The 13,312-nt window shown below is 39.4% G+C and overlaps 1 protein-coding gene across 1 annotated transcript in view; it reads left to right on the plus strand.

The window, feature by feature from the left end:
• kcnh3 (potassium voltage-gated channel, subfamily H (eag-related), member 3) overlaps nt 1-13,312 on the plus strand; it is a 245,120-nt gene that overhangs the window by 220,660 nt on the left and 11,148 nt on the right. Inside the window, exon 11 of the mRNA XM_036571764.1 lies at nt 10,090-10,304. Coding sequence (XP_036427657.1) covers nt 10,090-10,304 — 215 coding nt within the window. The remainder of the gene's footprint in view (nt 1-10,089; nt 10,305-13,312) is intronic.

Raw genomic sequence — 13,312 nt, forward strand, 5'->3', positions numbered from 1 at the left:
GGGCCTCGGTCCACTTATTTAGTGCTCTCCAGAGTTTGGAGGGCAGCGTTCTCACTGGCGCTAACAAACCGCACTAACAAAGCAATCGCACCAGGGTTCGTTTAGATGTTCATGGTGAAAAGCCCATTTACTGTTGTTTGCAGTTGAAATGATCAGTAAAACCTCACTAAAGATTGGCTGGGGAAGAATGTAAAGATATCTGAGGTAATTTAGTGAGGTAACGCTACATAATGTCCATGTGCTGTGCGCTTTATTAGCTAAAGTTAAATAATGTAAGCCTGATAACCTCAGCTGTTACCATGTAAGTAGGTTAAATGTTTGCTACAAATATAATGTAAAATTAAATTATGAAATGTGTGTCTGTCACTTGAAAAAAAGTATATCTCTTAATAATAAAAAGGTTATGACTTACTATCTCAAAATTCTGACGTTCTATCTCATGATAAGAAAGTCTCTTATAATTATCACTTACTATCTCATAATTATGACTTACTATCTCACAATAATAAGAAGGTTTTCCCTGATCATGACTTCCTATCTCGTAACTATGACTTAATATCTCACATTAATGAGGGAGTTTCTTATAATTGCTCTCTTATAATTAGTTTATTATAATCATTTGGCTTACTATCTCATAATTATGACTTACTATCTCATGATGAGAGTCTCCACTGATCATGACTTACTATCTCATAATTATAACTTACTATCTCATAATTATGACTTACTCTCTTACAATAATGAGAAAGTTTCCCCTGATCATGACTTACTAACTCATACTTACAACTTACTATCTCATAATTATGACTTTCTTTATCTCACATTAATGAGGAAGTTTCTTATAATTATGACTTACTGTCTCAATTATGACTTGCTATCTTATAATTATGCCTCACTGTCTCATAATTTTCGTCTTACTATCTCACATAATGAAAAGCCTCATAATTTACTTAAAATAATAATTATGACTATCTCACGACAAGAAAGTTTCTCATGATTATGACTTACTGTCTCATGATAATGAGTTTCTCATGATTATGACTTACCATCTCATAATATTCGTCTATCTCACAATAATAAGACTTTCTCATAATCATGACAATTTATCATAGTAATTAATTACTGTCTCATAATTATGACTTACTGTCTCACAATAATAAGAAATTTTCTCATAATAATGACTGTCTTTATAATGAGAAAATTCCCTCATATGAAATGCTAGCTCATAATAATAACTAATAATCAGGAAAAAATTGTTCTCGTAACTATTACTTAGTATTGTGTAATTATTGTTATAATGAAACAGTAATGTTTTGTTGATTTTCTGAGTGAAGATAAGTGTGTTCTCTCCTCTACAGGCAACACACTCCTGCATATTTAATGCACAAGAATGCTGTTTATTTGCTAACTATTGAATTAATTATTAATATACACCAACTATAAAAAAGTTATGTGTTATGTCTTACTTTTGTGACGACTGTAAATCAAAAAACTGATTTACAGACTTTGGGACACATTTACATCAAAACAGAGGGATCTAACTGCTCACCATGCAGCTGTGAGGGTAGATTGATTTTTCCTCAGCAGTAAAGGGTTAAAGAGTGACTGCAGTGAACGCCCATCTCTCTCTCTCTCTCTCTCTCTCTCTCTCTCTCTCTCTTTCTCTCTCTCTCTCTCTCTCTCTCTCTCTCCTCTATTACTTTGACACACAATAACTCTGAAATCATGCAGGGAGAGGAGGCTGAGACACTAGACGAAGAGAGTCATTATACATGACAGCTTTAATTAAAACGATGACTCTCCGCGTCTCCTTCAGTCGCTCGGCTCCGAGTCTCGGTGTGTTTGTGTTAGATTTGTGAGATATGTGTGTGTTTTAGATGAAGGCCCACAGCAGAGGCTTATTTTAGTCATCGACATATCCGTCAGTGAACACTGCTGGTCAAAAGTTTGGGGACACTTTGCGTCCTCGTTAAATGATCGATTTTAGCATTTCCAGTTCCTTTTCAATGAAAACACCTACAAAGCGTACATCACTCTGCTTCATATTCATCAGAGTGGCCTCCTTGGTGTAGGGGGCTGTGAGTTCCTCACTGAGACACATATAAGGCTAAGTTATCGCAGCAGGTAAAAGTGGCCCGAATCCGATTTTTTTTGTTTGGCTGTTCACGTATCTTTTAAATGTGATCTGTATGTGACATCAGTCTGAACAGATCAGCTCCTAAACCAACTCACATGCGCAAAAGAACAATGCTTCACTTGGCTGATCCGGAGGTAAACAATCACGACTGCCATCGAACGCCAGTCGCTCCCGGAGGTTCAGTTTCATCTTCACCAGCATCACAGGAGCCATCATGAAGCTTCACTGACTGACAGCTGGGCTCATCACCCAGAATGTGTTCTAGATCGTCGTAAAAAGGGCGCGGTCACTTCTTTGGTTCGCATCATCAGATTCTTTAAACTTTGCTTTCAGACTTTTAACTGTTCTTTGACGCTGCAGTCTCGTTCTCCTATGGATGCGTTCGGACATTTCTTTCAAAATCTCTTCTAATTTTTGTACAGAAACATCAGCCTAAATGTTTACGAGTCTCAGCAGCACGAAATTTGATGAAAGTTGAGTTGGATTGACGTAAAAGTTGCATGAATTCCAGTCTGGCTGTTCAGACTGAGTCGCATTGCCGCATATCGGACGCATATCGGATTTCAGTACCACATATGAAAGTGTCCAAAAATCGGAATTGAAAATGTCAGATTCGGTGTGTTTTTTGCTGTTCACACTGACACGGATTTGGGCCACTTTTACCTGCTGTGTGAACGTAGCCTACCAGTCTAAGAACAGAAACGTCTTCTTTGCAGACATTCACTGTTGAGTTGGAACAGTAAGCTCTGTCCTGTTGTCCCAGTGTCCTCAATAGAGGACGCTATAAAATTGGCTTTCTTTTCATATTTTTATATCGTTGCTGTCCAAAGAAAAATAAGTATCTACAAAATGGTAACTTTACAGTAGATGGCAAAAATGCGCTTAATTTTTTATGTAAGATAATGTAAAGAGATTTTATTGTAATTGATTTTTGATGGTCCAGTCATCAAATTTTCACACAATGTAAAGGGGAACTGCTGTGTTCAAATGACACAGAGAAATAAAAATCGACAAAAATGGAGATACATGTTTTTCTTTGGTCAGCGAGTTACAGTTTAACCCTTAGAACCCTAAGATTTTTGGGAATTTTTTTGTTTTGTATTTTTGATCAAGTACAATTACAACTGCAATTATAAAGTATTTACATGAGACAGTCACACATGCCATATGTTGCTATTTTCAGGAGACCCTGGGCTACTCAGATATGCCATTGTTTGGCATGTAAATGCTTATAGAAATTTAATATCTTTATGAATTTGTCTAATTTTTGATCAAAAATTTATGAAGCGCCTGCAAATTGTCATTTTTTACTTATAGAGATCTTAAAAACAAGTTGCACCTCAGATACCTTTTCAGAAATTGTTAGTCTGGAGTGTCTGTGAGCTGAAAATGCAAGAAGTTTGATGATGATTCATTCTGTTGGTTATTATGAGTAAAAATAAACAATTAGCATAAGGCGGACATGTTTTTATTGATTTTCTGTCCTCTTGGATCCAAGCTCAGTGCTGCAACTCACACACAGTAAGACAGGCTTTATTTTTAATTATAAATTGAGTTGCTTATTTACTCTCAGATATTTTAATACTCAAAATCAATGTTAACCAAAAGACAAAGCTAAATATTATTAATTTTATAATAACATTTGTCATATTTATTGTTGTTTATCTGTTAAAATGTGACTTAGGGCCTGTTTGTGTTGTTTTTAGGGAAAAAGGGAAAGTGCACTGAAATTGTAGTGAATTGGGACACTGCATTTGTTACCCTTTTCACGTTTTTTTCCACCCCTCCTCCTCTCTCAGCTCAGAAGCATGCACACACCGCATGGCTAGCCTTTAGCCTTAGTTTTATAAGCGTGACTGGTATGATAGTCATTTTTTAGATGTATTTAGTTGTAAAATTCTGATTATCAGCACTAAACTCAGAGTCTGAGTCAATCTGAGGACTGTTTGAGACAGGAGGGAAAGTTCCACACTGAACACGTTGCTGTGGGGATTTAATTGGAGATTTAAATGGACGTTAACGCAGGATCTGAATGGTGGTTTTCTGAACTGGATTATTGACTGAATCATCGCTCAAATCTTCACAGAGTCACTCTGGACACACAGAGTAAGACCTGATGGTCAACGTGATGTGTGAATTGCGTCGCTGTTTGAAGGAAAACTCACTAAAACTGTCCCTCAGATGTTTGCAAAGATTTTATTTCAAACTTAAAGGAAGGTTTTCTATCACATGAACCTTTTAAGAAATGTGCTCTCAGTCCTTTCTCACTTTCGCACACACACACGTGACTGCCTGAGCTGTTCCCCTGCTCCGAGTGTGTGTGTGTGTGTGTGTGTGTGTGTGTGTGTGTGTGTGTGTGTGTGTGTGTATGTGTGTGTGTGTGTGTGTGTGTGTGTGTGTGTGTGTGCACACAGAGTGCATGATTTGATTTGACACAAACACCGTGTCAGACTACAGAATATGTTATTGCTTCTACAGTCCCCAATGCACCAGACTGAGGCCTATTTTTATCCACCACATCAACTCGGACGCCCTCTGTTCTCTCCAACTTCACTTTTTCTTACTTTCTTTCCTACTTAGAACTGAACACAAGTTTGCCACGTGTTCATTTACATGATGAGCAGATGATTTTAGTTTAATCCCTTTAATGTTATTCGTCCAGTCATAGTTTTAAACAGAGTTAAGTTTTATTCCTCTTTGTAAACTTATTATTATTATTATTATTATTCATTACACAAAATTTGTCAACACTACCCCTCCTATACCTTTCAAGCTATGGCCACCAAATCTTGCACAATCACAGTGCATACACCCAAATATAGAACTGAATGGCAGAATATTCAGGAATTTCAAATCTATTTGCTACAAATGCAGACTGCATAGATATTAAGCACAAATTCATATATTTACGCACTATAGCACAGTAACTAAACAGTAGTTACACAGTTATTCTACAATATACAGTAACTTATACACAGCAATAATACAGTTATTACCCTATAATACACTAAACTCACACTACCAACTGTCCACACTAATTACACAATCACACACTCCTCTAGCAACCACCAGAGATAACAAAGCAACGGCATAGCAACACCCTAGCCACCATCTGGGATAGCTCAGCAATGCACAAGCAACACCTCGGCAATCATCGGGGATAGCATAGCAACAGCCAGGCAACACCCTAGCAGCCACCTGGGATACCATAGAAATGAACTAGAAATAGTTCAGCAATCACCTGGGACACTGCAGCAACAGCCAGCCAACAGCCTAGCAACTATCTGGGATAGCATAGCAGTGGCCTAGCAACACCTAAGTAATCACCTAGGATACTATAGCAAGAGCCAAGCAACCACCTGGGACATGCATAGCAATGGCCTAACAACACCTTAACAACCACCTGACATACCATAGCAACAGCCGAACATCACCCTAGCAAACAGATAGCCATATTCACCAATCATTGCCCTAACAGTAAGCTGGATTACCATAGCAACCTCAGAGCAACACCATAGCAACAACCTAACATTGCTAAATAAACCCAATTAAATTATCAAAAACAATCAGCAGCATTCTGCAACTGTTATTAGTGATTTTAGTCATGTCGGGTTCGTAACGTGATTGACTTATTTACCTACTATAAAATCAAGTGTTGAAATAACCCATCTTCTATCAGCCCTGTGCAAATCGACAATATATGATGTTTTTTCACTGTTAAGATAATGCTAACTTCCACTAGCATGATAATGGAGTTTTCAATGTTATGTACAACCAAGCTAGTGGTGGTGTATATTTACATTTTAAATTTACACTTAAGAGTCCGCTGAATCACTCTAACACAGAAGATTAATCTTTACAATACATGACATCACATCACAGAGTGTGTTTACATGCACTTAATAATCCGATAACTGCAGAAATCAGATTTTGTCAGTCAACCGATCAACGCATTTATATACACTTGGGTAATCAGATAATGGTGAAACTCCAGGTCTACATGAGTCTGACAGCAATCGAATTTCTGCTTTGATACCGGCCAATAAACTCACAGAAGAAGATGTGATGTAATGTGATGTAATGTAAAACTCAAACATGCCGTGGCTTAAAAAAAATGTTGCTACTTTACTTTAAAAATATGAACATACATCATCTAGAAAATAAGAAAATATTTAAATCTCTCATTTCATCAAGCATGTATTTGGTTTCATCGTCGCTACAGAAGTGTTTTGCTGTGTCTCACTGCACCGCTACTCGCTTATTATCTGTTCTCGCGCCTGCGCAGACTGAGAAATCCGAAAGAAATCAGAGTAAGAGTTTACAAGCACTAAGAAATCTGGTTACTGAGCTAAACTCCAGCTCTCTTTATCAGATTTCTTAATCAGATTTCTAGATCGGAGTGTGGTGTTTACATGACCATTTGAATAATCGGATAACTGCAGAAATTATTATTATTATTGAGTGCATGTAAACGTGCTTACTGTTTTATACCTTCGTGTTCATGGGATTCAACCGTATGCAAAACTGCAGTGGTGAAAGTATGAGACTAGGTGAGTGGGCGTGGCTATTTGAGTGGGGTGAGGTGCTTGCTTGATGTGACACAGCAAAGAATGACACTTTTTATAAAATGGCAGTGAATTTCTAACATAGTAGATTAGTAGTAACAAATACACCAATCAGGCATAACATTATGACCACCTCCTTGTTTCTGCGCTCATTGTCCATTTTATCAGCTCCACTTACTATATAGGTGCACTTTGTAGTTCTACAGTTACAGACTGTAGTCCATCTGTTTCTCTGATACTTTGTTAGCCCCCTTTTACCCTGTTCTTCAGCTTTTAAACACTGTGTCCACTCACTGTCCACACTATTAGACACTCCTACCTTGTCAGTCCACCTTGTAGATGTAGTCAGAGACAATAGCTCATCTGCTGCTGCACAGTTTGTGTTGGTCATCCTCTAGTCCTTCAGCAGTGGTCACAGGACGCTGCCCACAGGACGCTGTTGGCTGGGTGTTTTTGGTTGGTGGACTATTCTCAGTCCAGCAGTGACACTGAGGTGTTTAAAAACCCCAGCAGCACTGCTGTGTCTGATCCACTCAGACCAGCGCAACACACACTAACACACCACCACCACATCAGTGCTACTGCAGTGCTGAGAATGATCCACCAGCCAAATAGTACCTGCTCTGTGAGGGTCCACGGGGGTCCTGACCACTGAAGACCAGGGTAAAAGGGGGCTAACAAAGTATCAGAGAAACAGATGGACTACAGTCTGTAACTGTAGAACTACAAAGTGCACCTATATAGTAAGTGGAGCTGATAAAATGGACAATGAGCGTAGAAACAAGGAGGTGGTCATTATGTTATGCCTGATTGGTGTATTTGAGCACAGATGAACAAAATGCAGTTTTGTTGTTTGTTAAGTGTCCTTTAAAACCTCCATTATAACAGATTAAACACAGCTGTTAGACTCTTTGTGGTGATTTTGATGGTTGGCTGTAAAGTCCCCAGCTAAGGACAACACTAAAGCTTACATAACAATTAATGTTACACACTTTAATGTCTGATGTCCAGTTCTAGAGTTTGAGAAGAGTAACATAATCACAGTGACACCTTTGGGAGCCCCGTTTGTTGGGAGAACACAGCTGCAGCTGATTAGTTTTTAAAACTGGAAGGATGTAAGTGGCAATAGGGAAGAGGCAAACAAAGATTAGATGAATTGAATTTGCTGTTAAATATGTCATTATTTAACAGTTTCCTACATTTTTCTGACCATAAAATTAAAATAAAAACTTTTACACTTTTACAAGACGTTTTGACTGGACATTGAATTAACGGAAGGGTGTGTATCCTGAAAACTGAAATCTGTTTTTGTGCACATTCAGCTGGACATCTGGGTCAAATATTTATATTTCCAAATAATAGCGAGTTCAAAAGAAAGAGAAAGGAGGTGATCTTTATTTGAACAATGTTACAAACCGAAACTCCTTTATCAGTTATGAGCAAACAAGGTAGTGGAGACTGCTTTATTTCGCAAGTTCACGATGACGAAGCTGGAGGGCGAAGTCCGGACAACCTTCAGGCCTGCGCTGTGTTAGTATTATTAGTGTGCATGTATTTATTTATTTATTTATTTTAGATAATATGTACAAACAGTACAAAACCGTACAGACAGTATTGATGACCTACATAGTTTGCAGTTAAAGTTTGCTGTAAGAAGTCACTAAAGAACTAATTTGCATATGTAAACAAACACTATTGCTGGTTTAGGTTTGCAATGACTGCAAAAATAATTAGGAAATTTCCTGATTCACTGAATTTACAGTAACTGGTTTACAGTCTGCAGTGAACTGATGCTAGCCTGCTAACTAACTGCCAGCTTGCTCAAGTATACTACTGATGTACTAAAGTATACTTTTTTTCTCAAGGGTTCACTCTAAAAAAAGAAGGGTTCTTTAGTAAACAGTTCTACATAGATCCATGAACACTTAAAGATGATTAAAAGGTTCTTTGCATCATGAAATGGTTCTTCAGATTGATGGCGAATGTGCTGTAGATGGTTCTATATAGAACCTTTTTGAAAAAAAAAGGAAAAGCGTCCTTGTATTGTTACGATGTCGAGCCTGTAACAGTAGAAGAACCCTTTTGGGTGCTATATAGAACCCTTTTCAAAAAGGTTCTATATAGAACCATCTATAGCACATTCATGCACATTTTCCATCAATTTGAAGAATTTTGTGCTGCAGAGAACCTTTAATCATGCAAAGGGTTTTCTGAGTGTTCAGGGTTCTATATAAGACCATTTTCTTTACTAAAGAAGCCTTGAAGAACCTTTTTGAAAATGGTGCTATATAGCAGCCCAGAAGAGTTCTTCTAGTATTATGATGTCAATCTTGAAACAATAGAAGAACCCTTTTGGGTGCTATATAGAAACCCTTTTCAAAAAGGTTCTATATAGAACCATCTATAGCACAATATCAATCTGAAGAATTTCTTGATGCAAAGAACCCTTCAATCATGCAAAGGGTTTTTGAGTGTTCGTGGTTCTACATAGAACCATTTTCTTTACTAAAGAACCCTTGAAGAACCTTTTTGAAAATGGTTCTATATAGCACCCAAAAGGGTTCTTCTATTGTTACAATGTCAAGCTTGTAACAATAGAAGAACCGTTTTGGGTGCTGTATAGAACCCTTTTCAAAAATGTTCTGTATAGAACCATCTATTTTCCATTTTCCATCAAACTGAAGAACAATTTTGTGATGCAAAGAACCCTTTAATCATGCAAAGGGTTCTTTGAATGTTCATAGTTCTATATAGAACCATTTTCTTTACTAAAGAACCCTTGAAGAACCATCTTTTTTGAGAGTGTAGTAGTAGTTTAAACTCATAGTTTTTAAAAATATTTTAGTGTTCAATAAAGTTACTGTTCAAGTAAACTGACATTTGACAGTAGGATGATATGGGACTCTTATTTTGAAATCATAGGTGTTTCTGCTGAATAATTAAATAATTAATTTAATTAATTTAATTTAATAATAATTGAATAATTTCTGATTAATTCTACATTCTCAGTAGATTCAATTCCATTTATAATTTAATTCTAAAGCTCCATATCTACCACTATGTTCCGAATGAATCCACAAGGGCAGATTTAACGAACAATCAGTCTAAATTAGATTAATAGCTAAGCTAATAAGAGCTGTATTACAGCCATAACCGCTCAATATGCAGCGTTCGTGCTGCAGCGGGGTTTTGTTTGAATATGGCTTATGTAGTTTAACCAGCCACAGTGTCTGGTGGGTAAAACAACCCATCAGATGTGAATATTTAGCCGCAAAAACTAATTTTGCAGGCAGAATTTGAGGATAATTTGTTAATGTGAGATGGGCCGGATGAACCCATGGTAGTTCGAGACCCCTGCCCTAAACCCTTTCTCCTTCTGCCCCTCAGGTAAGGGCGACCTGATCGGCTCAGACTCGCTGACCAGGGAGCAGGTGATTAAGACCAACGCTAACGTGAAGGCCCTGACCTACTGTGATCTGCAGTACATCAGCCTGAAGGGCCTGCGAGAGGTGCTGCGCCTCTACCCGGAGTACGCCCAGAAATTCGTCAGCGAAATCCAGCACGACCTCACCTACAACCTGCGGGAGGGCAACGGAGCGGACGTGAGCGGCTCTCGCACATACACAAACACGCAATGCAGCAGGACAGTGCTGAAAACAATGCGATCAACCCTGACAGCACACAGAGATACAGTGTATGTCCGAAAGTGTCCGGACACCCATTCTAATGAGTGGATTTGGCTGCGTTAATGTGCACCAGTGCTGACAGTGGTTTAATGGCTTGTATAGTTTCCTTAGAAAAGCATGGACCAGGATAATGAGACAGTCTGGAGAAGCCAAACTTGAGCCTAAGGTCATCATGACCATTGCAGAGCATCGGCCAGAGGAGTATAAAGCCCCACAACACTGCGCTGCGGAGCAGACGAACTGGATTCTGATTTCTCTTGTCCATGGTGGTTGCTAAGGTGTTGCAAGGCTGTTGCTATGGTACCTCAGGTTGTTGTTTATGTGTTACTAGGTTCTTTGCTATGGTACCCCAGATGGTTGCTAGGATGTTGATTAGCTGTTGCTTTGTTGTCCACGGTGGTTGGTAAAGTGCTGCAAGGCTGTTGCTATGGTATCCCAGGTGGTTGCTAGGTTGTTGCAAAGCTGTTGCTATGGTATCTCAGGTAGTTGTTAATGTGTTACTAGGTTCTTTGCTATGGTGTACCAGGTGGTTGTTAGGGTGTTGATAAGCTGTTGCTATGCTCTCCATGGTGGTTGCTAAGGTGTTGCCAGGCTGTTGTTATGGTATCTCAGGTAGCTGTTAATGTGTTACTAGGTTCTTCTTTGTTATGGTGTCCCAGGTGGTTGCTAGGGTGTTGATAAGCTGTTGCTATGCTCTCCATGGTGGTTGCTAAGGTGTTGCCAGGCTGTTGCTATAGTATCTCAGGTAGCTGTTAATGTGTTACTAGGTTCTTCTTTGTTATGGTGTTCCAGGTGGTTGCTAGTGTGTTGATAAGCTGTTGCTATGTTGTCCACAGTGGTTGGTAAGGTGTTGCCAGGCTGTTGCTATGGTATTCCAGGTGGTTGCTAGGGTGTTGCAAGGCTGTTGCTACGTTGTCCAAAGTGGTTGCTAAGATGCTGCAAGGCCATTGCTATGGTATCTCAGGTAGTTGTTAATGTGTTACTAGGTTCTTTGCTATGGTCTCCCAGGTGGTTGCTAGGGTGTTGCTAGGCTGTTGCTATGTTGTCCACAGTGGTTGCTAAGGTCTTGCAAGGCCATTGCTATGGTATCTCAGGTAGCTGTTAATGTGTTACTAGGTTCTTCTTTGTTATGGTGTTCCAGGTGGTTGCTAGGGTTTTGATAAACTGTTGCTATGTTGTCCACAGCGGTTGGTAAGGTGTTGCAAGGCTGTTGCTATGTTGTCCATGGTGGTTGCTAAGGTGTTTCTAGTCTGTTGCTATGGTATCTTTGGTAGTTGTTAATCTGTTACTAGGTTCTTTGCTATGGTGTCCCAGGTGGTTGATAAGGTGTTGCCAGGCTGTTGCCATGTTGTCCACACTGGTTGCTAAGGTGATGCAAGGCCGTTGCTGTGGTATCTTAGGTAGTTGTTAATGTGTTACCATGTTCTTTGGCATGGTATCCCGGGTGGTTGCTAATATGCGGCAAAATGATAATAATATAAAGAAGAAAACAATGAAAAACAGTAATTAAATAAATCATTTTATCAATTTTTGAATTTTCACTCCTTAAAGTGTCACAGAATGACTGTATCGGTGGAGCCCTAGTGTGAGTCTTTTTAAGCCCTTGCATTGATCCTGCTTTTGATGGATCTGTGAGGATGCTGCCCAGCAGTGACCTTTACCACAGGTGTGTCTGTTTCTCTGGATTTGAAGTGGCCGAGAAAATGGATCCTCCATCTGTTGCTTTTGGCATCTCTCCATCTCTTCCCCCCTCTCCTCTCTCTCTCTCTCTCTCTCTCTCTCTCTCTCTCTAGCACAGGGTGCATCCTCGCTCCCTCATCATCCTCTCGCACATGTCTGCTCACTCACGAGTCCTCTGTCTCTCCCAGAAACACCACACACACACAGAGCGGGTGTGCGGAGTGTGTGGAGTGTGTGTGACAGAAATAGCAGCAGGCTGCGGTTGGAGTGTGTGCGGTGGTTATTAATAGCCGCTGGAAGGCGGGGGCTCTCCCTCACTGGCTGAGGGAGCTCCCTCTCTGCAGGCTAACTCTGGATCCTGCCTGCTATAAATAGAAGACAGAGTGAGGGAGCGACAGAGCGAGCAAGCGAGCGAGGGATGGAGGAGGAGGGGAAGCTTCCCCCTCTACTGTGGCTGGTTTCTTTGCACTCATTCTACAGAAACGTACATGTGAAGGTGGCAGACATCACCATACATTAAGACGTTTTTAATGATTTTCTGAGGGTTGTGAAAACATTAGAACGAACTAATGATGCAAAAAAATTATATCTTTGGCGATGAGCATCATCTGAAATCGAGTGAATATATCTAAGATCTCCCTTTATGAGACTGATATAACAATATTATAAGATTATTCAACCCATTTCTAGACATTTTTACTAATGTGAAGTCATTTTACTGTCTTATTTCATTAGCATGGTGGGATTTTAACGGGTGTTTTTCTTACTGCTGTTCAGTTGTTTTTGCTTACCTTTACTTTGTGGCTCTGTTGTTGTTTTTCTGCATCAGCCACTTATAATGGAAAACAATGATGGAGATGGAGAGAGAGATAGGGAGAGCGAGGAAAAAGAAAGAAAGAAAGAAAGATGCACGTAGACATGGAGATATATGGAGAGATAGGAAGATAGGAGAAAGAAAGAAAGAAAGAAAGAAAGATAGATAGATTTTGGAGAGAGGTGAAAGAGAGTGAGCGAGAGCATTAGAGAGAGAAATAGAGATGGGGTTGTGTGAGAGAAACTGATATAGAGAGACAGAAAAAGGATTTAGAAAGAGAGAGGGGGGAGAGTCAGAGAGAGAGAGAGAGTCAGAGAGAGAGAGTCAGAGAGAGAGAGAGTCAGAGGGGGGGGGCACTGAGTGAAGAGGTTCTCTGTTCTGTTCTATGTTCTACAGACAGACGAGGTGAAAATCAGTCTTTATTTCTTAA

Source organism: Colossoma macropomum, unplaced genomic scaffold (assembly GCF_904425465.1).
Source record: "Colossoma macropomum unplaced genomic scaffold, Colossoma_macropomum, whole genome shotgun sequence".
Taxonomy (NCBI): domain Eukaryota; kingdom Metazoa; phylum Chordata; class Actinopteri; order Characiformes; family Serrasalmidae; genus Colossoma; species Colossoma macropomum.